Source organism: Acartia tonsa, chromosome 2 (assembly GCF_053477335.1).
Source record: "Acartia tonsa isolate MP-2025a chromosome 2, ASM5347733v1, whole genome shotgun sequence".
Taxonomy (NCBI): domain Eukaryota; kingdom Metazoa; phylum Arthropoda; class Copepoda; order Calanoida; family Acartiidae; genus Acartia; species Acartia tonsa.
The window spans coordinates 34,395,970-34,420,177 of record NC_137261.1 but is presented as its reverse complement, the minus strand read 5'-3'; the positions used below and the strand labels follow the sequence as shown (position 1 = coordinate 34,420,177).

The window sequence follows — 24,208 nt, the reverse complement described above, 5'->3', positions numbered from 1 at the left end:
TTATACTCCGGAAATTTTTCCCCAAATCTTGGATATTGTAAAAATCAGTGGAAAAAGCCGTTTTTAAGGAAATAAGAGCCAGTTTTGCCCTATCTTTGAGATTATATGAATGAATTGATGTTAAGGTTTGATAATCTGATGAGAAATTGTTTCGTTCAGACAATTTCAAAAGGTATACCTGTGGTCTTTAGAAGAGGTTGAGTACTTTTCATAATATATTGTAGAACAGCCTTCATCTTTACTTTCAGCATTTAAAGCGGTGTATTTCTTGCACGCTTCCTATAACACAAGCTGTGAGCAATTTAAATAGGGCTGCATTTTTTTTCATTTTACCTAATTCAGCAGGCAGTGGCGTGTGAACCGAAGGGGGCACTTGTGACAATTGCCCCCCCCCCCCCCTAAAATGTAGGAAAATGCCCCATACCAATAACTAAATTAATTCGGAAAAAATCACGAAATGTATACGTGTTTTTCAGCTGTCGTTAAGGGGCATCGTAAAATAGACGACCTCTCCATTTGCCCCCCAAATATTATATTAGATTTATTTTTCTTGTTGGTTATACCTTATTCCTAATTCGGTTCTCATTTGGTTGTAGTATCAGTAAAAATATATATAAATATCCAGAGATGGAATTTTAAAAAATGTCGCGTTTTTTCGACAATTTTTTAGACATTGATTGATTGAACGAAAACGATGAAATTTCAACACAGAGATAGGTTTTTAAAAGATGCCGTGTTTTTTCTCGATATTTTTTACGCTATGAATAATAAGCGCGGCATTCGCGAAATCTAAACAGAGTATACAACTTAAGAATTTAAAATTTTAAGATTATTATTTTAGCCATTTGTATAATGTCTAATATAGCTCTAAAAAGAGATATTAATTAATATGCAGCAAAATTGGATTTAAGATAATATGTTTTTCTTTTAAAAAGGCTGTACCAACAAAAGCGAAATAATTAAATAAATAGTTGTATACTCTGTTTCGATTTCGCGAATGCCACGCTTGTTATTCATAGCGTAAAAAATGCCGAGAAAAAACGCGGCATCTTTTAAAAACCCATCTCAGAGTATACATTTGTATAATCTCTAATACAACTTAAATCCATTTTCGCTGCATATTTATTTATGCATCTTTTTAAATCTGTATTAGACATTATACAAATGGTCAAAATAATAATTTTAAAATTTTGAATTCTTAAGTTGTATACTCTGTTAAAAACCTTATTTTATCTTGAAGATCAATGCCCCGTACGATTTTAACAGAGTATACAGCTTGAGAATTCAAAATTTTAAATTATTATTTTAGCCATTTGTACAATGTCTAACACAGCTCTAAAAAGATGCATTAATAAATATGCAGCAAAAATGGATTTAAGTTGTATTAGACATTAAGAGATATAAGTTTTCCGGAATTTTAATGTAGGGAGTAGATTTGAAATCTGCATCAAATTTTAAGGATTTTTTATAAAATTCGTTTTTTGTAAAATTCTTTATCTAAAAGCGAAAATACATTTTAAGTTAATTAATTTTGACCAATAGGATAGGTGGATTTTAAACTACCTGCGCTCTAATTGGTTGAATGATGTACGACATCCAATCAGAGCGCAGATTTTTTAAATCCCCCAATCACAGATGCCAAAATTAATTAACTTAATTAGTATTTCCGCTTTTAGATAAAGAATTATACAAAAAACGAATTTTATAAAAAATCCTTAAAATTTGATGCAGATTTCAAATCTACTCCCTACATTACAATTCCGGAAAACTTATATCTCTTATTAGACATTATACAAATTATATCAAATACTATAGTGGAAACAAAAAGTTATTAAATGAAAACAGAATTAGTTAGCTTTGCAAGTCCATTTAAAAAACCTTTGACATTTTCTACCTTATTTTTTTCCTCCCAAATTCTGTCTAAATAGATCATTTATTATTTTTTGGACTTCTAGACCACTAAAAGAATGAAGCTTAGAAGTTAGATCTATAGTCCCATATTTTAAGATCCAAGATTTACCTATTTCTTTTGAATGCAACTTGTTTAGCTCTTCAATTTCTAACAATAAAACGTTATCTATATCATTAAAAAATTACTTCATCCTGATAACTTCACAAAAAAATTATATTTGAATATTAATTAACAAATAAATCTAAATAATTATATTTAAATAAATCAGTAAATGCTTCTCAATTTAACGATATTTTGAGCAATTTCAAATAAATATTACAGTTGTGGTTTTAAATATTACAATTTTGTAGTTCAGCAAAAAAAATGACAATTATGCACAGCATTGAAAGTAATGTCATATTACCGAAAAAGGAGGGAAAAGGGTAAAAAGAAATGAGAAAAGGAGATAAAGAAAAAGGTAAATACGAGTTGAATAGTTAAAAATGGTATGGGATGCTGCGCTATTACTAAATGCATAGCAAGTTCTGTAATGTTTTCTCAATTTAATGATATTTTGAGCAATTTCAAATAAATATTACAGTTGTGGTTTTAAATATTACAATTTTGTAGTTCAGCAAAAAAAATGACAATTATGCACAGCATTGAAAGTTATGTCATATTACCAAAAAAGGAGGGAAAAGGGTAAAAAGAAATGAGAAAAGGAGATAAAGAAAAAGGTAAATACGAGTTGAATAGTTAAAAATGGTATGGGATGCTGCGCTATTACTAAATGCATAGCAAGTTCTGTAATGTTTTCTCAATTTAATGATATTTTGAGCAATTTCAAATAAATATTACAGTTGTGGTTTTAAATATTACAATTTTTTAGTTCAGCAAAAAAAATGACAATTATGCACAGCAATATGCGCTATTACTAAATGCATAGCAAGTTCTGTAATGTTTTCACAGAAAATTTCTATCACAGTTTTCTTTTAAATAGTTAATTTATATATTATATAATACTAGTGGCTACGCCCATTGAGCTCTAGGTGGCATTGAGGTGGAGCGGAGGGAAAAGTCGACCTTTACTTTCAATAGTAGTTACAAAAAAAAAAGTTTTGACACTTTTGTACGAAAGGAAGCCCCGCAAGTCATACAATGGCGGTCTCAGGTGGCACTTAAAAATATTTTTTTGGTATTTCTTTTTAAGGGGCGATTTTTATTGGGACGGCGGTGGTAGTACCCTCCCCGAAAATAGTTATAAATCTTCCTAGGACCTATGAGAAGCTACATAAAAGAGAACAATATCAGTTCAGTGGTTAGCGAAATATTACAGTAACACAAACAGATCCTATTTTTTATTATATGGATAAGTACCTTAAATTCTGAACATAAATATAAAGAAAGCTGAATAGTAGAAGTATCAAAGAAGAGGACAAAAAATTAATAAAGTTTGGTATATTAAAAATATTTTTTTATTGGTAATCAATAGGAATTTAGCAAGAAATAAAAATTCAATAAATATTCAAATACCTAGGTACTAAAAAAATAAAACGGACAAAAAAATAAATCAATTTAAATCACATACAGTGTGAGCTTATATACGGGGGGGGGGGGGGGGTAATGCAACCATCTCGTAATCAATGTATAAATGGCACTTAGAAATCGAATTTTGATCTGAGATTTTGCATGAGTAATCCTTGGTAGGTCTGTTTTCCTAAATCGAACAAAAGGTTGAAAAAGTAACGGCTAAGGGCTCAGCCGTTTTTTGGCTATTTTAGGGCAAATCTGTCATATATTACGTACGAATCAACTTTTTGAAACATATTTTAGCTTTAAATCAAATGAAATGATACAAAGACATTTTTTAAAATTCTAGTACTAGCAACTACCGGCTAGACCCGTTTGAAAACGTTTTGGAGCGGAAAAAGAGTAGTGTGTGTAGATAGGTTTCGTGATGAATTTCCCTTGAAAATAGTCCAAAAATGGCTAAACGGCTGAGCCGCCAGCTGTTACTTTTCCAACTTTTTGTTCGATTTAGGGAAAATAGACCTACCAAGGATTACTCATGCAAAATTTCAGATCAAAATTCGATTTCTAAGTGCCATTTATACATTGATTACGAGATGGTTGCATTAACCCCCTCCCCCCCCCCCCTATATAAAAGATATAAGAAATATTTCAAACTAAATAAAATGCAGTAAATACTTACTTAAATCATATTCAGGACGGGTTTTTTAAATAAAAAGCATTGATAAAAAGTCAGTGTAAAAATATTTTTAAAAAATTATGGGAAAAAATATAATAATGAAATGTCAAAATATTTTCACGTTCTTACTTTTTAGAATGTAAAATCAAATGATCAGTTGGCAGACTTTAAAATATAATATGGCACTAACAATAATATTCCACCAACAGCATAAGAATATTCTGGCCCGAGACTCCAGTACAGGAAAGATCCAAATATTGGACCTAAAGCTCGTCCTAGGGAACCGAGAGATCGAAAAATGCCCATTATGACTCCCTTCTGGTGAACTTCTCCAAACTTGGAAACAACAGTTGTCATACAGGGTACAACAAAAGCAGTAGAAAGTGCATAAAGACTCAAACCAATGTAGAGAGTAGTCAAACTTTGGGCTGATCCAACTAAGATAAAGCTTGGAATAATAACTAATAATCCCATTTGGGCCATAAGTTTTTCTGAACCAGGTTTCAATCTTCTGACTACACCCCCTTGGAGTATGGTCATAATCACTCCGATGAATAAGAACATTTTACCTTGTTGCATCGAGTTGAAGTTAAATCTGAGATGAGTAAGGAATGTAAGAGTAAACTCCATACCAGAATACAAGAAGAGATATATCAAGTATGATAATCCAATCTTTCTTATCGACCTCTTTTCACTTTCATTAAAATTTGTTAAAGTGGAAAAATTAAGAAGTGCTGCGGGGCTTAGATACTGTAGAGATTGGCTTATGACTTCGTTTGTGTTGTACTTTCGTTTTTCTTTAGGCAAAGTTTCTTTGAAAAAGATCACCAGGTACAAAACATTCAAAACTGATAGTAGGAAGGCCAACATGGCAGGATAAACGAACCAGTTGTCCTCTTTCTCTTTACTCCACGCTGAAAATGCTGCTCCTATCATAGGACCGACAAGAAATCCAAGACTGAACGCAACACCAATAAGTGCCATTCCTTTTCCTCTCGTTTTTGGTGAGGATACATCCGTAACAATGGAAGCAGCTAGTGATATGTTTCCTTTGGATATTCCTCCAACTATTCTTGCTATAACAAACATAGTAAAATTATCTGACAGCACCCAAATTAAATAAGATAAAGAGATTCCAGCAGTAGAAATTAACATCATCTTCTTTCTGCCAAATCTAAAATAAATATAAATTAAACAGTTTTTGACATTACAGCACTAATAGTATAAAGTGAATTTATCTATTACAACAGTAAGCCGTTAGGCCGGTTTTTGGCTATTTTCAGGGCAAATCCATCATTAGTTACGTAGGAATCAACTTTTTGAATTATATTTGTACACTATTTGGTATTAAAAATGATACTCTTGGCATTTTATAGCTTCTACCAGCCGTTTAAGTCGGTTTTGGCTATCAAGCAACCAGCAAGAAATTTTAAGCAAAAATATGTTTTAAAAAGTTGATTCCTATGTAATTTGTGGACCGCCAGCCATTACTTTTCCAACTTTTTGTTCGATTTAGGGAAAATAGACCCACCAAGGATTACTCATGCAAAATTCGAATTCTAAGTGCCATTTACATATTAAGATTTCGAGATGGTTGCATTAATCCCTCCCCCCTTACTAAAAGTTAAGGATTTATTTTGTGATATCTTAACGAGGAAGGTATTTTTGGAAAGGGGAAAATGTGCAGAAAACACCTATGTAAATTAGAAAATCCGCTGAAATCATTTTTAATAGTTATTTGCAAACATTTGCAATGAGTTATTTAAGCAAACAAAATTTAGCATAAATGGATATTTAAATCCCAAGGTATTAAATGATCGAGCGTTAGCTCATCATTTAATACCGAGGGATTTAAATATCCATTTATGCTAAATTTTGTTTGCTTAAATAACATTCTATTGCAACAAAAAGGTGATGTTAGCAAATAATTTCTTGATTAAAATCATAAAACGTTTTTTCATTTAATTTTCATTTTTTTCACTGTTGTGTTTTTATTTGACATTAAAAATAAAAATCATAAAAAATCTTCCAAATCAAAGAGAAAAAATCTTTGAATTATTGGTCAATTTAAGTTCAAAGATTTTTTTATTGTAAAAAGTTAATTTTTTAAAAATATTTTAGAAAAAAAATCTTCTAACAAAAAAAAATTATCATAATCCAAGATGGCGTCAATACATGAAAATAATATTTTCAAAACAAAAAATTAAAACTTGAATATCTTTTTTCACAGATTGAATTTCAAAAATCGGTCTGACAGTTTTTCCAAAGTCAGTATGATCTATCGAATGAAAAAGGTTTGAAACTGATAGAACATTTCTTTATACTAAAACATATTTTTTCTCACATTTTTTCCCACACTTCCAAAAAATGAAATTCAATGAAAATTAAATGGTTCCCATGTTAAAAAAATTTTCTCACGGGTCCTGAAAATGAAATTAAATGAAAAACATATGTACCATTTAAATGAAAATTAAATGGTTCCCACATTCTAAAAATTTTCCCACGCTTGACATTCTTGAAAAAACCTAATTAATTGAATATTTAAACAAACTGAATATCGCGTTTTTTGCAATGGAATGTTAATTTGCAAAATTAATTTCATGCCTTAAATGACATATTTTGAAATAAATGTTTTTATGAACGTTTTTATATATGAGTTTATGACCTGTTCAAGACATACATTTTGTTTTCAGTGTTAGTTTTTTCGCCCTACGTGTGAAAAAAGGCATTTATCACATTTTATTATAGAAAATTGCATATAAACACAAAAATAATTTTTTTCTGCAGTCAACATAATAATTGGTATAAAATCTATCATTTTAAATGCAAAAGTCAGATAATGAATCCTTTTAGCATTTTAGCAAAGTATGAATATTGAAAGAAATAAATACTTTTTATTTTTAATATACATATTATATAAATGAATAAAGAGAGAAAAAAAAACTATAAAACAAGGTATATGTTTTTTTCACTCTATCATTGAATAAAATGCACTTTTAGGTTTGATTATAAGCAACGCATCACATAAAAACTCATTTTTTACAGTTATTAAACAAAATCAATGCAGTTCTACAATCAAGGCAGTTTTATAAAGCAGTAATCCTTTTGGTAGCTATATTTTTTGCCAAAGGGGGGGGTTTTTAATGCAACCATCTCGTAATCAGTGAGCAAATGGCACTTAGAATTCGAATTTCGAGCTGAAATTTTGCATGGGTAATCCTTGGTAGGTCTATTTTCCCTAAATCGAACAAAAAGTTGGAAAAGTAACGGCTGGCGGCTGCAGCTCAGCCGTTTAGCCGTTTTTGGCCTATTTTTAGGGCAAATTCATCATTATTTACGTAGGAATCAACTTTTTAAAACATAGTTTTGGTTTAATTCATATTAAATGATAGCAATAACCATTTTTTAAATTTCTAGTACCAGCTGCTAAACGGCTAGAACCGGCTGAAAACGGCTGGGAGCGGCCAAGAGTATGAAGAGTAGATAGGGCTTGTGACATGTCTAGGGGTAGGTTTTTATGGGTGCTGAGCTCAAAAATACTACTAAAAATAGTGACGGCCAATCCATATGGCAGCTGGGTAACAGCTGCAGCTCAGCTGCGAGCGGCCAAGAGTAGAATGAGTAGATAGGGCTTGTGACGTGTCTAGGGGTATGTTTTTATGGGTGCTGAGCTCAGAAATGCTACCAAAAATAGTGGCGGCCCATCCATGTGGCAGCTGGGTAACGGCGGCAGCTCAGCTGGGAGAGGCCAAGAGTAGAATGAGTAGATAGGGCTTGTGACGTGTCTAGGGGTAGGTTTTTATGGGTGCTGAGCTCAAAAATGGTACAAAAAATAATAGCGCCCAATACATATGGCAGCTGGGTAACAGCTGCTGCTCAGCTGCGAGCGGTCACGAGTAGAAAGAGTAGATGGGGCTTATGACGTGTCTAGGGGTAGGTTTTTATGGGTGCTGAGCTCAAAAATGCTACCAAAAATAGTGGCAGTCCATCCATATGGCAGCTGGGTAACAACCGCAGCACAGCTGTGAGAGGCCAAGAGAAGAATCAGTAGATAGGGCTTATGACGTGTCTAGGGGTAGCTTTTAATGGGTGCTGAGCTCAAAAATGGTACCAAAAATAGTGGCGGCCAATCTATATGGCATCTGAGCAACAGCTGCAGCTCAGATGGGAGCGGCCAAGAGTATAATGAGTACATAAGGCTTGTGACGTGTCTTGGGGTAAGTTTTTATGGGTACTGAGCTCAAAAATGCTCCCAAAAATAGTGGTGACCCATCCATATGGCAGCTGGGTAACGGCTGCAGCTCAGCTGGGGAGGCTAAGAGTAGAATGAGTAGATAGGGTTGTGGGCTGTAGCTGTTACCCAGCTGCCATATGGATGAGCCGCCACTATTATTGGTAGTATTTTTGAGCTCAGCACTCATAAATACCTACCCCTGGACAAGTCACAAGCCCTATGTACTCATTCTACTTTCGGCCACTCCCAGCTGAGCTGCCGCCGTTACCCAGCTGCCACATGGATGGGTCACCACTATTTTTGGTAGCATTTTGAGCCCAGCACTCATAAAAACCTACCCTAAGATACATCACAAGCCCTATCTATTCATTCTACTCTTGGCCGCTCCTAGCTGAGCTGTAGTTGTTACTCAGCTGCCATATATGGATTGGTCGCCACTATTTTTAGTAGCATATTTGAGCTCAACACCCATAAAAACCTACCCCAAGACATGTTACAAGCTCTATCTACTCATTATACTCTTGGTGGCGCGCAGCTGAGCTGCAGCTGTTACCCAGCTGCAATGTGGATGGGTCGCCACTATTTTTGGTACCATTTTTGAGCTCAGCACCCATGAAAACCTACCCCTAGAAACATCACAAGCCTTATCTACTCATTCTACTCTTGGCCACTTGCAGCTGAGCTGCAGCTGTTACTCAGCTGCCATATGGATGGGTCGCCACTATTTTTGGTAGCATTTTTGAGCTCAGCACCCATAAAAACCTACCCCTAGACATGTCACATGCCCTATGTACTCATTCTACTCTTGGCCTCTACCAGCTGAGCTTCAGCCGTTACCCAGCTGCCATATGGATGGGCTGCTACTATTTTTGGTACCATTTTTGAGCTCAGCACCCATAAAAACCTACCCCAAGACACGTTACAAGCTCTATCTACTCATTATACTCTTGGTGGCGCGCAGCTGAGCTGCAGCTGTTACCCAGCTGCAATGTGGATGGGTCGCCACTATTTTTGGTACCATTTTTGAGCTCAGCACCCATGAAAACCTACCCCTAGAAACATCACAAGCCTTATCTACTCATTCTACTCTTGGCCGCTCGCAGCTGAGCAGCAGCTATTGCTTAACTGCTATAGGGATTGGCCGAAACTATTTGTAGAAGCATTTTTGTATTCAGCACCCATAAAAACCTTATCCTGGACACGTCACATGCCTCATGTACTCATTCTACTCTTGGCCTATCTCGTCTGAGCTGCGGCCGTTACCCAGCTGAGCTGCGTCCAGTACCCAGCTGAGCTGCGTCCATTACCCAGCTGCCATGTGGATGGGCCTCCACTATTTTTGTTAGCATTTTTGAGCTCAGCACCTATAAAAACCTACCCCTAGACACGTCACAAGCCCTATCTACTCATTCTATTCTTGGCCGCTCGCAGCTGAGCTGCAGCTGTTACCCAGCTGCCATATGGATTGGCCGTCACTATTTTTAGTAGCATTTTTGAGCTCAGCACCCATAGAAACCTACCCCTAGACATGTCACAAGCCCTATCTACCCTTTATACTCTTGGCGGCTCCCAGCCGTTTTCAGCCGGTTCTAGCTGTTTAGCAGCTGGTACTAAAATTTTAAAAATGGTTATTGTTATCATTTAACATGAATTAAACCAGAAATATGTTTTAAAAAGTTGATTCCTACGTAATTAATGATGAATTTGCCCTAAAAATAGGCAAAAAACGGCTAAACGGCTGAGCTGGCTGCCGCAGCCGTTACTATTCCAACTTTTTGTTCGATTTAGGGAAAATAGACCTATCAAGGATTACTCATGCAACATTTCAGATCGAAATTCGAATTCTAAGTGCCATTTGCTCACTGATTACGAGATGGTTGCATTAAAAATCCCCCCCTTTATTCTTTATTTTTATAAATAAACTTAATTAAAATCTAATGATTTGAGATTTCGTAATAAAAAACTTCATATTTTTACTGTTTAGACATAGAAATTTCAAAGAAAAAGATTAAATTCTTTAAGTTTGAATAAAACTTTATTAATTTACATAATGAAAACGTTAAAATCATTAAAGAATTTAAAAAAAGAAAAAATTAAGTAATTTTATAAATGTTTTTGTGTCGTCGTTATAAACTCTTTCCGCTTTTATTATTAGACTGATTGAATTTAAAATTATAAATAACACTTGTTGGGCCTATCCTATTATATAAACTTAGAAAGATATTTTGTCTGTATCTTAAGGTTTGATACTGCTAAACTGATTGAGTTCTCCATTTTAGGGAAACTTTACATTGGTCCCGGTATGAGTTTAAGCTATTTTATGTTCCCTTTTTAACCCTTCATACTGTATAAAGTTGACAAACACTTCCCAAAAAACTCACCACTTCATAAATATTACAACAGAAACACATTGAAAGTTTCATATTCAACAATGGCTAACATGGGAAGTATAATCCAAAGCCATAACAAAAAACTACTGGGTGAATCAAACCTACCTTCAGAAAAGGGTTGCAACTGTAGGAATCCACAAGATTGCCCCCTGGATGGAAAATGCCTTACAGAAAGTTTAGTATACAAAGCCCTTGTCACAGATGAAACAAACCAAACTAAATACCAATATATAGGGCTTTCATCTGGACCTTTTAAAAACAGATACTACAAACACTTACACTCATTTAGACACAACAACAATGGTACCAAGCTTTCTGACTGCATTTCAAAGCTTAAAGAACAGAACAAGCCACACAGCCTAAAATGGTCAATAAAAGCCCTTGCAACGACTTACAACCAAAACTTCAAGAAATGCCAATTATGCCTGACAGAATGTGTTTCCATTGCCCATGCTTCAAAATCAACCACAACATCACTCAACATGAGAAATGAAGTCTTCAACCACTGCATACATCGAAAAAAGTACTTACTGGACCAAACTTAACCTTATATGGCCATATCATTGCAATTTTTTTATATATATCATGCATAATATTCATTACTACAAAGTACATATTGCCTTTTCATTTGTTAAATAAGAAACATTAGTCATAGTTTAAATGCTAAAATTTAAATACCTCACCACCTTTCCCTTTTTATTATGCAAAATAACCCCCCCCCCCCCACTCGTTCCTTACCTCCACTGCAAGAAAAAAAGCATCTTTTGTTTTTAATAAACAGTATAGAATTTATGCTCATTAAAGCATCATGTATTTTTATTTATCCAACTGAAGATTGTTCTTGACATGAAACACTGTGTATTGGACTTATCAAATAAAAATAACATGTTAAATTAAACTGTGTTGATCACTCTATGTTACTGTATAAAATACGAAGAATCGCCCCGTAAGGTGCGATGTTACGAAAAGGACTATACCCGATTATTTTTAAAAGCGAAGCTTTTCTATAATTAGGGTCGGTCCGTCCGTCCGTACGTCCGTCCGAGATAGATAGCTTTTATTCGTTAATTTAGGCATGTTAGAATTGTCCTATCGATTTCAAACTTTGCATGATGATTCCTGTAGTAGTTGGGCACGATTTAGAAAGAGTAGCAACTCTATAATTATTACCAGAATGTCCATACGTCCATTTTAAAAATGTTGATTTTTCTACTTTTTTAACAACAAATTTTCAAGTGTTCTAATTATCCGTTTGATCTGATTTTTGGTATATTAATTCCTGGGACAACAACGAACAATATTATAAGCGAAGCAACTCTATAATCAAGTCTAAAAATGTAAGTATGTCCATAAACATTATCCTGCTTCAAGCAGTTTTTTAAACAAATTTACTTACAATTTTGCTTCGACTCTAATACTTTTATATTCTGATTATTCAGTTCAGATACCATACAAGTGTTAATGTCCATTTGTCCTACCGTTTCAGTGCTTCGCTTTTATGGATGTTGTCATCCTTGTTATATTACTATGTCAGCTCACTTTTTAATAATTCACTATATTTTTCAAAAATCTTTTTTTCACCTTTATAATTAAAAAATTCTTTTGCCCACAGGGAGAAAATATTCTTTTTTTTTCTTTTTAAGTATATCAAAGGGCTGGATTTTATTGAACATTACGGCATGCATGTTTAAATAAAAAAAGAGACAATGCGGGTTTTTTAATGTACAAAAGCAATTTTATTACAAGAAAAAAAAGAGTATCTTTTATTAGAACTAAAAGTAGCTTTTTGTTCATGTTAAAAATCCTTTTTATGTTTCTCAAAAAAGAATATTATAAAATACATGAATGCCTGAAAATTAGTTTCAATATTTGTATTAAACAGGAAAAAGAAACTAAGTCGTCGTTATATTTATTGTTTTTTTTTATTGTGTAAGGTTTTTTTTAATGAAACTTTTTTGGATCTCATTAATTCGATTTCTGCGGATTTTCTGGTTGCCAGAAATGAGTCGCATCTTTTTTAGCTAGATGGCATTTGTCTGGTTAAGATTGGATAAAAAATTCTTTGGTTGGTTAAATTCAATAAGTGTGCAACTGAAGTTATTGGATGATAATAAAAACTCGTTTTTAGCTTTGTTTTTATATTTTATATTAAACTAGCGGCTTCGCCCCTAGAGGCTTTGCCCCAAGAGGTTTAATCAACTTAATTTTCCGTATTTTAGATTTAAAAAGAAATATTTTTTTGTTGGGGGGGGGGGGAGGGAGGGGGTCAGAGGTTTCCCATCCCCCAAGAAAATAGTTATAAATCTTCCCGGGACCTATAAGAAGCTATCCTGAAAAGGAGAACCCGATCGGTTCAGCGGTTAACGAGATCCTTCGGTACAAACAGACAGACATCGTTCTACTTAGTATATAGACTAGCGGCTTCGCCCCCAGTACCTAGGGGCTTCACCCCAAGACGCGTATGAAAGTACAACCCCCTCCCCTTATTGTAATGTGTGTCAATATCAGCGTACTGGTGAAGATGTATACAAGCATAAGTCTGAGGATGACTGTAAAAAAATACCTACCTACCGACCTAAGCCTGGAGAAGTGTGTGAGCTGCCAAAGGCATCGGCAGCTGATAAACTGATTACTGATACCTTTGTGGATGACTTTCCATCAGGTCATAATAATCAAGATAAGGTCAAAGAAATGATTGATGATGCTGACAAGATTATGGATAATGGTTCATTCCGTTTTAAAGAAGTTACCTACACTGCACTGGAGATGATGTGAAAGAGATGCGTGTTTTAGGTATCATGTGGGATCCTAAGTCTGATATGTTGAGGAATGATCTTCGTGCAAATGTGCACGTAAAGAAAAAAGGATTGAAAACTGGCCCTGAAATTAATTTTGATGATGTGGAAGCTTGTGTACCTGTGTTCTTGTCCAAGAGAATGGTTTGGAGTATTTTGTTACAAGATTATGATCCTGTTGGATTGCTGTCACCAATAACAAAGGGTAAGCATATTATGAGGCTTATTTCGATTGAGAAGCTGGACTGGGAGGATACAGTTTCCGAACAGGCGAGAACATTGTTGGTTGCTTACTTGAAGGAGAGAGGTGGGCTGGTCAACTCCTGTTTTCAGTGGTCTCTTGTTCCTGATGGTATAACAGGGCTGCCACTAATGATTGTGTTTTCGGATGGCAGATGCTCTGCTTATTGCTGTGTGATATATCTGAGGTGGCCAACAGTGAACGGCTATTATGTGTCATTGGTCATGGCAAAAGTGCCTTTACGCTGCGAGAGCATTCCCCACATGGAGATGTTAGGAGCCCTCATTGGTGTTAGGCTGGCCATGGTTGTTGAAGTTGCTATGCCCTTTGGATTGTCTGGAAGGAGGTTCTTAACAGATTCAACTTTTGTGTTGTTGCAGATTAAATCTGAAACCGCACAGCTGAATGTGTTTAATCAGCACCACGTGAGCGAGGCCGGAAGAATGGTTTTGGTTACCTGGCGTGGAAAATGTGTCTGATTTGGGTACCAGGCCAAATGCTACTGTGCAGGATGTGTAAGTGCAGTCAATATCCTCTAAAATCAATAAAACATTTGGAATGATAGTGCAGCAACCTTTTATAATACAATTAAGTTTATTTCCTTGATATTCAAAAAAATGATTGCCTTAATCGTTTTCCAGGTCCCATAACGGTGCTGCTAGACCATTATTTTTTTTAAATCAGTTCAGAAATAAGGATTTTAGAAGCTTTAATATTAGAATACTAGTTGTTTGATCCTTATCCTCTAACAAAGTAACAAAGCCTAAAAACAACCCTAAGACATTTATAAACCTTCCCTTAAAAGTGTAACCAAATTGGAACAGTATTAGCAAACTGTTTTTGTTATCGGCCGGCCAGATTTCGGCCGATTAAAATAATCAGCCCACCTTTTTTTTATGTTAAACTGTTTTTAACCTATTTTAAAATGTATATCAAAAATATACTATGACACCAGTAGAATCAGACTGCAGAGCCCAAATTTGAATTAAGTCCCCTTAAACTTTTTTGGGGGGATTCAAAAATTAATTATTACTGTTGCTCTGGTCAGGTTGACCAGAGCAAAAGGTTTTTTTTTACTTGGGGTAATATTGTGGCTTAGAGAACAACTTTATATAATTCATATTAAATATATTGATACAATAAAAAAAAAAACATTATTCTGTTAAATAGAAATAAATTTTTTTCTCGTATTCATTCGAATCAGGTGGATAGGAACCGGTTCTCATCCATACAAAAAAACTATGTCTATCATTGTATTATATTCAGCTTTCAACAAATATAGAAATGTACAATTATAAAATTAAAACCAGTTTTTTTTTAGCCTGTGCCTTCGGCAACTCGGGGCTAAAAAAACTAGTTTTAATCTTATAATTGTACATTCTATATCCGTGGAAAGTGGTTTATAATACAATGAAAGAAATAACTATTCTAAAACAATTAATTTCAGTGAAAAATTTAACATAATACAATAAAACACATAATGTTATGTCAAACCAATAAGATTTCTTGTTTCATTTCAATTCTTTACATTTTCTGAAAGAGTGTTTTCACAAAGTGACTTATTTACAATGTAGTTAAATAATTTTTATTTAATTTAAATGAAAAGAATGAAAACTATACATGTAAAAGATACATACTTTTTAAAAATATTTTTAAAAAATAAGTTTGAATAATCTTATTTTATATCATATTTGTATATGTGACAAAAATAATTTTGTTGTATTGCATAAACATTTGTTGTCATCTTGTCATGTTGTCATCAAATTTAACCCTTTACAGCCAATCTTTACGTGTTTAAAATAGGTGATAGAACACAAACATGTTAATGTTAATTCATTGGTATATACTACAAATTTTACCCAAATAAAAAAAGACCTTTTGCTCTGGTCAAAATGACCACGGCAAAAGTAAAAATTAATATTTAAATCCCCCCAAAAAAGTTTATTGGGGACTTAATTCAAATTTAGGCTCTGCAGTCTGATTCTACTGGTGTCCTAGTATAGTTTTTATATACGTTTTAAAAATAGGTTAAAAACAGTTTAAATGGCTGCTGCCGGCGGCTGATAGCAGTTTTGGCAGCCGCGAGTTCAGTGTGATTAAAGCCCGTTGACGTGGTGAAAATGAACTGAAATCCATGATTGATGATGACAAGTTTAGTGATCCTGGAGCTGAAGGTTTGATGCTGTTTGAGCTGTTGGCTAGTAAAGTAATAAATGATGCCCATGAAGTCATGCACTCTGGAGTAAAACACACATTAGCACATAGCAGATCTTGGTGTTGGAATGTGCATTGGAAAAAATTAGCTGAAGCTGTTTTAAAGGGTTGTAGTGGGTGCAAGCTGGAGAGGGCAAAATGTATGACACCTGTCATATCAAACCTGTCAGGCAACAGGACAAAACCGTCAGAGCCATTTGAGAGTTGCCAGGTGGACTTGTGTGGTCCAATAAAAGTGATGACACCTGGTTGTAAAACAAGAAAGTCAGAGCCAGACAAACCTGCCTGGCTAAGTGTTTTTGTGTGCCAATACACATGAGCTGTTTTTGTGGACACAATGGAAAGATACATGATGGATTTGATGTTGATAAGCACGAGGAAGCTGGCGGCCACCTAAGGATCTTCAGTGACAGCAGCACCCAGCTTACTGCCGCCTGAATGTTGTTGATGAAGTATTATTTGGAGGAGGATTTTACCTGGATTGTTTGTCCCACAAAAGCCCATATTTGAAGCCTTTAGCTTCTATAACAAACAAGGATGACAACATCCATAAGTAGCAAAGCAGAAAAAATATGTATAAAAATTTAAAGTATGTATATTAGGGAAAAAAATCACGAAACCTATTTAACATTTGTTTTTAATTTCTTGATATTTATATTTCAGTACTATGACTAACAGACTGTCAGTCAAAGTAAATGGATGCAAAAAACAACGGGAAATTTAATTTTGATATTTTTAACTACAAAAATTTTAAAAATCGGACCATAAACACCAAAGATGTGAGGAAAAATGTGAAAAATATAAAAATAGCCAAACATCTGCAAAAGGGCAGTCTGACCGCCATTGATGTTTTCTAAGAACGACAGGAAATTTAATTTTGATATCTATAACTGAAAAACTTTGGAAATTGGACCATAAACACCGAAGGTATGGAGAAAAATGTGAAAAATACAAAAATAGCCTAAAACCTGCTTAAAGGCAGTCTGACCGTCATAATTGTTTTATTGAAAAAACAGAAAACTTAATTTTGATACTACAACTGAAAAAAATTTTGGAAATCGGACCATAAACACCAAAGATATGGACAAAAATGTGAAAAATATAAAAATAGCCTAAAACCTGCTAAAAAGCGGTCCAACCGCCATTGATGTTTTATAGTTAATTGTGCTCCTTAATAATGGGAATGTTGTCAAAAAATTTCAGCCTATTATCTTTTATAGGAGCCGAGAAAATCACGTTTCCCCCCAAACTAAGACATACGGACATACAGACAGACGGACATTGCAAGTTATAGAGTAGCTTTGGTACTAAAAAGTTCTAGGCATTTTAAAATGACATTTTATGTACAATGAAAATTTTGAAAGAATTGCAATGCTAATGTTGAAAACTTTGAAATTAAACTACGTAGCCTAGAAACAAAATTATAAGCTTATTTTTGTCATAAATTTAGGTTTCCAGTAACTTATTATATTTTTACAATAAATATAACCATTTTTATAGTCAAAATCATTAAACAAGGATGACAACATCCATAAGTAGCAAAGCACAAAAATTATGTATAAGATTTTAAAGATTAGTTGTCAAAAACATGTATATTAGGGAAAAATCACGAAACCTTTTCAATATTTGTTTTTAATTTTTTAATACTTATATATCAGTACTATGACTAACAGACTGACGGTCAAAGTACATTGGATGATCAAAACAACGGGAAATTTAATTTTGATATTTTTAATTAAAAAAATTTTGAAATTGGACCATAAACACCAAAGATATCAGGAAAAATGAGAAAAATATAAAAATAGCCAAAAACCTGCAAAAAGGCAGTCTGACCACTATTGATGTTTCCTTGAAAAGACAGGAAATTTAATTTTGATATCTATAATTTACAAAATTTTGGAAATCGGACCATAAACACCAAAAGTATGGATAAAAATGTGAAAAATACAAAAATAGCCTAAAACCTGCTTGAAGGCAGTCTGACCGTCATTTTGTTATGAAAAGACAGGAAATTTTATTTTGATATCAAAAACTGGAAAAATTTTAGAAATTGGACCATAAACAACAAAAATATGGAGAAAAATGTGAAAAATACAAAAATAGCCTAAACCCTGCTTAAAGGCAGTCTGACCATCATTTTTTTATGAAAAGACAGGAAATTTTATTTTGATATCAAAAACTGAAAAATTTTGGATATTGGACCATAAACACCAAAGATATGGAGAAAAATGTGAAAAATACAAAAATAGCCTAAAACCTGCTAAAAAGCGGTCCAACCGCCATTGATGTTTTATAGTTAATTGGGCTCCTTAATAATGGGAATGTTATCAAAAAATGTCAGCCTTTTATCTTTTATAGGAGCCGAGAAAATCACGTTTCCCCCAAACTAAGACAGACGGACATACAGACAGATGGACATTTCAAATTATAGAGTAGCTTCGCTACTAAAAAAAGTAAGTTTAACTTGTGTTGTACCGAGTGTACTGTAGCCAATCAGAAGGCTGAATCAGCTTAACAACCAATCACAGCTGAGATTGCATTAGTTTCCCCATATGTTTCTGCTATGATTTTCTTTTAATTCATTTTTAGTAGCGAAGCTACTCTATAATTTAAAATGTCCGTCTGTCCGTCTTAGTTTGGGGGAAACGTGATTTTCTCGGCTCCTATAAAAGATAAAAGGCTGACATTTTTTGACAACATTCCCATTATTAAGGAGCACAATTAACTATAAAACATCAATGGCGGTAGGACCGGTTTTAGCAGGTTTTAAGCTATTTTTGTATTTTTCACATTTTTCTCCATATTTTTAATGTTTATAATCCGATTTTCAAATTTTTTTCAGTTAAAGTATCAAAATTAAATTTCCTGTCGTTTCAAGAGAACAACTACGACTGTCAGACTGCCTTTAAGCAGGTTTTAGGCTATTTTTGTATTTTTCACATTTTTCTCCATACCTTTGGTGTTTATGGCCCGATTTCTAAAGTTTTTCAGTTAAGATATCAAAATTAAATTTCCTGTCGTTCCAAGAAAACATCAATGGCGTTCAGACTGCCCTTTTGCAGATTTTTGGCTATTTTTATATTTTTCACATTTTTCCTCATATCTTTGGTGTTTATGGTCCTTTTTTTAAAAGAGGGGGGTCATTTTCTAATAAATCCCATAAAGGTGTGTGTTATAAGGCCTAAAAATAGTAGAACGATAAGGTGCTCTATATATTTGTATTCCCTATTGAATAGAACAATAGGGAAATTTTTTTTTTTTTTTGATAACCGTACCTGGAATATCTTTAAAAAATAAGAAATTTATATCAAACGCTTTGTTTGGCTCAAACTGACAAAAATTAAAAAAAAATATAATTATAATAATAATGTTTTCTATAGGTACAAGGTAAAGGTTAAGAACAATCTATACCATTAAACAAAGGAAGAAGCCATTCTTTACAGGTTGTACGAGCAGTGAACATTAAAATGAAACTTTAACAAATCATTAATACAATGACTTAGTGAAAGACATAGGTCCTATGCTGGTTTTAGAATATTTCAATTTTTTGTCTTTTTTGGCCCATCCTTTTTGATTAAAGATTTTACAGCTCGTTCTTTTATTTTATTTATCAAAATGTTCAAAGAAATTTTCCTTACATTTAGAAAAACACATTAAAACTTTTTTTTTGTAGTTCTGGTGACACTTCTAAATGTTCCTGTGGTGCGAGTGTAATATTAACAAGGAAAGAAGATAAGGGGCAATACAGGTTCATAAGCTTAGACAGAAATGTTTATAAAGAAGGGAAAACTTTTAAATCAAATTGTCAGATTAGTTTTAGTAATGTAAATGTTTTGTCATGTATTTTGCACAGAGGGTATTTTGCATTACCATTTTCGTTTAAATTAGATATGTAATCAACTGTCAAACAAACGGAGGAGGGAGTGTGTAACACTTTTATAAACCAAAACTGAAAGTCATAGTAACAAAATATTTTACAATAATGAAGATTAATGTTAACTTAAGTAATGCAACTTACCTTCTGTCAGACCTAATAGTAATGAGGGGCATTATGTTTGCGCCACTAAAGTTAATAATAATAATTATTTCTTAAACTGTTTTTAACCTATTTTTAAAACATATATCAAAAATATACTATGACACCAGTAGAATTAAACTGCAGAGCCTAAATTTGAATTAAGTCCCCAATAAACTTTTTTGAGGGGATTTAAAAATTAATTTTACTGTTGCTGTGGTCTTTTTTGATCAGAGCAAAAGGTCTTTTTTTATTTGGGTAAAATTCGTAGCTTTTAGAGTGTTTTGCTTCATATATATAGTATTCTGGTATAAAGTAAAATTATGCCTTTTGATATCATCTAAATTAATTCATTAAAAACTTAATTCTTTACAATATATCAATGAATTAACTTTATCGTGCTTGTTTTCCATCACTTATTTAAAACACAAAAAAATTGGCTGTAAAGGGTTAAATAGTGAAAGATGACAACAAACGTTTACGCAATACAACAAATTTTTTTTTGTCACATATACAAATATGATAAAATATAAGATTATTCAAACTTATTTTTTAAAATATTTTTAAAAAGCATGTATCTTTTATGTGTATAGTTTTCATTCTTTTCATTTAAATTAAATAAAATTTTTTTAACTACATTGGAAATAAGTCACTTTGTGAAAACACTCTTTTTTGAATTGTAAAAAACTGAAATGAAACGCGACTTCTAATTGGTTCAGACTTCAGAATAATATGTTTTATTTTAATGTTAAATTTCTTCTATATAAATTATTGTTTTAGAAAAAAATTATTTGCATCGAACAGAGTAGAGTTTTTATTATTGTATTGATATAATCTGAATCACATAAAATTGTTCTGTAAGAAACAATTTAACCCCAAACTAAAAAATGCTTTTGCTTCCATCAAAATGATCACAGCAACATATAAAATTGATTTTTAAATCCCCCAAAAAAAGTTTATTGGGGACTTAATTCAAATTTGGGCTCTGCAGTCTGATTCTACTGGTGTCAGAGTATATTTTTGATATATGATAAAAAAATAGGTTAAAAACAGTTTAAATGACGATAGTCAACATATTTCCTGGGTAAATATTCTGGCTTTTAATAATACAGATAACCTAGAGACATATTGTCTAAATCAGCCAATACTAAAGGTACATTCAATGTATCTCATTGATTGAGACATTTTTACAGATATTGGTACCTACCTAAGGGCATATTTTTTTTATCTAGTTCGTATTATGAGACATCTATAAATTGTCGCTTATCTTGGGTAAATTATTCATATAATGTAGAGCATATGACAAATCATATAAAAAGTCAGTTATGAATAGTTAAATTTCTTTTAATAAAATTAGCCTAAATTACATCATAAAATAATTTCGTCACAAATAATGCCGGCCGTTCCTCTTTTATAACTAAAAGTATACAAAGGTTTATATCTAAAAAAATACCTTATAAAGTTTGATGAAAAATGGGGTCATATGGACTATCTAAATGTATAAATTGTCTTTTCTTTTCATCAAGGTTTCTTTAAGTCGTATATTCTTTCTTTGCTTGTTGTGTAGTATGTCATTTTTAGTTTCAAATTCTATTTTTAAGCCAGAATATTTTTTTTATAATAAAGATTGACCAAAATATAGTTGAAAAACAAGTTAGTTTTTTGATAATGAAAGTTTAATTTACAGAAAAAAATGTTCTAAAATGTAGTTGTTCGCTGTAGTGAAATTGAAATGAAACAATGCACATTGAAACCTTCTACTTCAAAGCAAACAAACATGAAATTCCACAAACATAAAACTAATTTTTGTCACCTTGAATAAATCAACCTGTAAAGAATGGCTTCTTCCTTTGTTTAATGGTATAGATTGTTCTTAACCTTTACCTTGTACCTATAGAAAACATTATTATTATAATTATATTTTTTTTTAAAATTTTTGTCAGTTTGAGCCAAACAAAGCGTTTGATAGAAATTTCGTATTTTTTAAAGATATTCCAGGTACGGTTATCAAAAAAAAAAAAAATTTCCCTATTGTTCTATTCAATAGGGAATACAAATATATAGAGCACCTTATCGTTCTACTACTATTTTTAGGCCTTATAACACACACCTTTACGGGATTTACTAGAAAATGACCTCCCTCTTTTTGTAGTTAAAAATATCAAAATTAAATTTCCCGTTGTTTTGGCATCCAGTATGTAATTTACTTTGACTATCAGTCTGTCAGTCATAGTACTGAAATATAAATATTAATTAAGAAATTAAAAATAAATGTTGAAAAGGTTTCATGATTTTTCCCTAATATACATGCTTTTAACAACTAATACCTAAATTCTTATTCAATTGTTTGTGCTTCGCTACTTATGGATGTTGTCATCCTTGTTTTCATAGATTTTGACTATGAAATGTGGTGTTTTTATTGTAAAAATATAATCAGTTACCAGCAATCTAAGTTTCTGACAAAGATAAGGTTATAATTTTGTGTCTAGGCGACGTAATTTAATATTGCTTTTTCTTTTATTAGCATTGGAAATCTTTCAAAAATTTCATTGTACATAAAATGCTATTTTGAAATGCCTAGAATTTTTTTGTTATTGAAGCTGAAGGCTTTAAATTTGGGGTATTGGGTCTACTTGTGGCAGTCTTTCAGCAGTTAAACTGTTTTTAACCTATTTTTTAATTATATATTAAAAATATACTATGACACCTGTAGAATCAGACTGCTGAGCCCAAATTTGAATTAAGTCCCCAATAAACTTTTTTGGGGGGATTTAAAAATTAATTTTATATGTTGCTGTGATCATTTTGACAGGAGCAAAGGTAACTTTTAGTTTGGGGTTAAATTGTTTCTTACAGAACAATTTTATATGATTCAGTTTATATCAATACATTAATAAAAAAACTCTACTCCGTTCGATGGAAATAATTTTTTTTCTATAACAATCAATTTCAGTAAAAAAATTAACGTAATACAATGAAACACATAATGCTAAAGTTAAACCAATAAGATTTCTTGTTTCATTTCAATTATTTATAACTTCTGAAAACTTTTTAGTGAATTTTTATAGTAAAATCATAAGGCCTAATTTTACTTTATACCAGAATACAATATTTATGAAGCAAAACACTGTAAAAGCTACAAATTTTACCCAAATAAAAAAAGACCTTTTGCTTTGGTCAAAATGACCACGGCAACAGTAAAAATTAATATTTAAATCCCCCAAAAAAAGTTTATTGGGGACTTAATTCAAATTTGGGCTCAGCAGTCTGATTCTACTGGTGTCATAGTATATTTTTTATATACGTTTTAAAAATAGGTTAAAAACAGTTTAAAGCATGGTATTTCTTGCAGGCGTCCTTTAACTACTAATGAGCTAAACACAATATGTTTGGAGGTGGCGAAGATTCTTAATTCTTGTCCATTGCTGGTGGAGGATGCTGGAAGAGTAGAGTTTAGTAGCATTACCCCATCACATTTGTTAGGGGAAAGGGGTCCAGAGCCAATTGGAAGCTGGAGGAACCTGAAGGGATCAGCCCCTACCCACAGACTAACCTACCTACAGAAGAAAATAGACAAGTTTTGGTTTATTTACAGAACAGAGTTGTTACCACAACTCATTGGTGTAGGCAAGTGGAATCAGGAGGAAGAGAGCTTGCAGGTGGAAAATATTGTTCTTGTCATGAATGAGAACATGTTTGAGAGAAGTTATTGCCTGATACGTGTGTTGGAGGTGTGCCCAGGAAGCAAGACTGCAGTGTGCCAGTTTCGAGTAACAGTTACCAGTCCTACAGAAGAACATCGTGTGGCAACAAGAAGATTATGTAAAGTTGACTTACAGACCATTGAGGCTTGTTTCTAGGTGGTATAGTATGTGTGTGTCCTGGATACAGGCCCTTTTTGTGGGAAGAATGTGGCGTGTCCTCACTGTGAAGGGATTTTCACTTTTCTTCAACAGGGGGTGTGTTTTGGGAATGATTTTTTTTGTTTGTTTTCAGAAAAGATGAAAATAGTTTGATATTTAAATAGAACTGTATAGGGTTTTATGTGTGTATGACGACATTTTTTCCCTTTCTCTGGGAGGTAAGGGGAGGGGGGACAAGAGAGTTTCAACACTGCATCATTTCTCTGTTGCGCTCTGCACATGTGGAGTGGTTCATGAGGCTCAGTGGCTGATTGATTTATGTGGAGAAAAGAACAGTTTACTTTTTTAATTTCTGA

At 32.9% G+C, this 24,208-nt stretch overlaps 1 protein-coding gene across 9 annotated transcripts in view; it reads right to left on the bottom strand.

Moving 5' to 3' along the window:
* Positions 1–2,148: 2,148 nt before the first annotated feature.
* Positions 2,149–24,208, bottom strand: part of rtet (major facilitator superfamily domain-containing protein rtet) — a 35,766-nt gene continuing 13,706 nt past the window's right edge. For 2 of the 9 annotated variants that reach the window (XR_013877041.1, XR_013877048.1), the window contains 2 exons: positions 4,104–5,274; positions 2,149–3,487 (listed from right to left, as the gene is read on the bottom strand). Coding sequence is in view for 1 of the 9 variants with exons in the window: in XM_080151696.1 (XP_080007822.1) it covers positions 4,254–5,274 (1,021 nt within the window). In the remaining 8 variants the exon portion in view is untranslated. The remainder of the gene's footprint in view (positions 3,488–4,103; positions 5,275–24,208) is intronic. The other 7 variants (XR_013877043.1, XR_013877044.1, XR_013877046.1 and 4 more) reach the window with 7 other exon arrangements.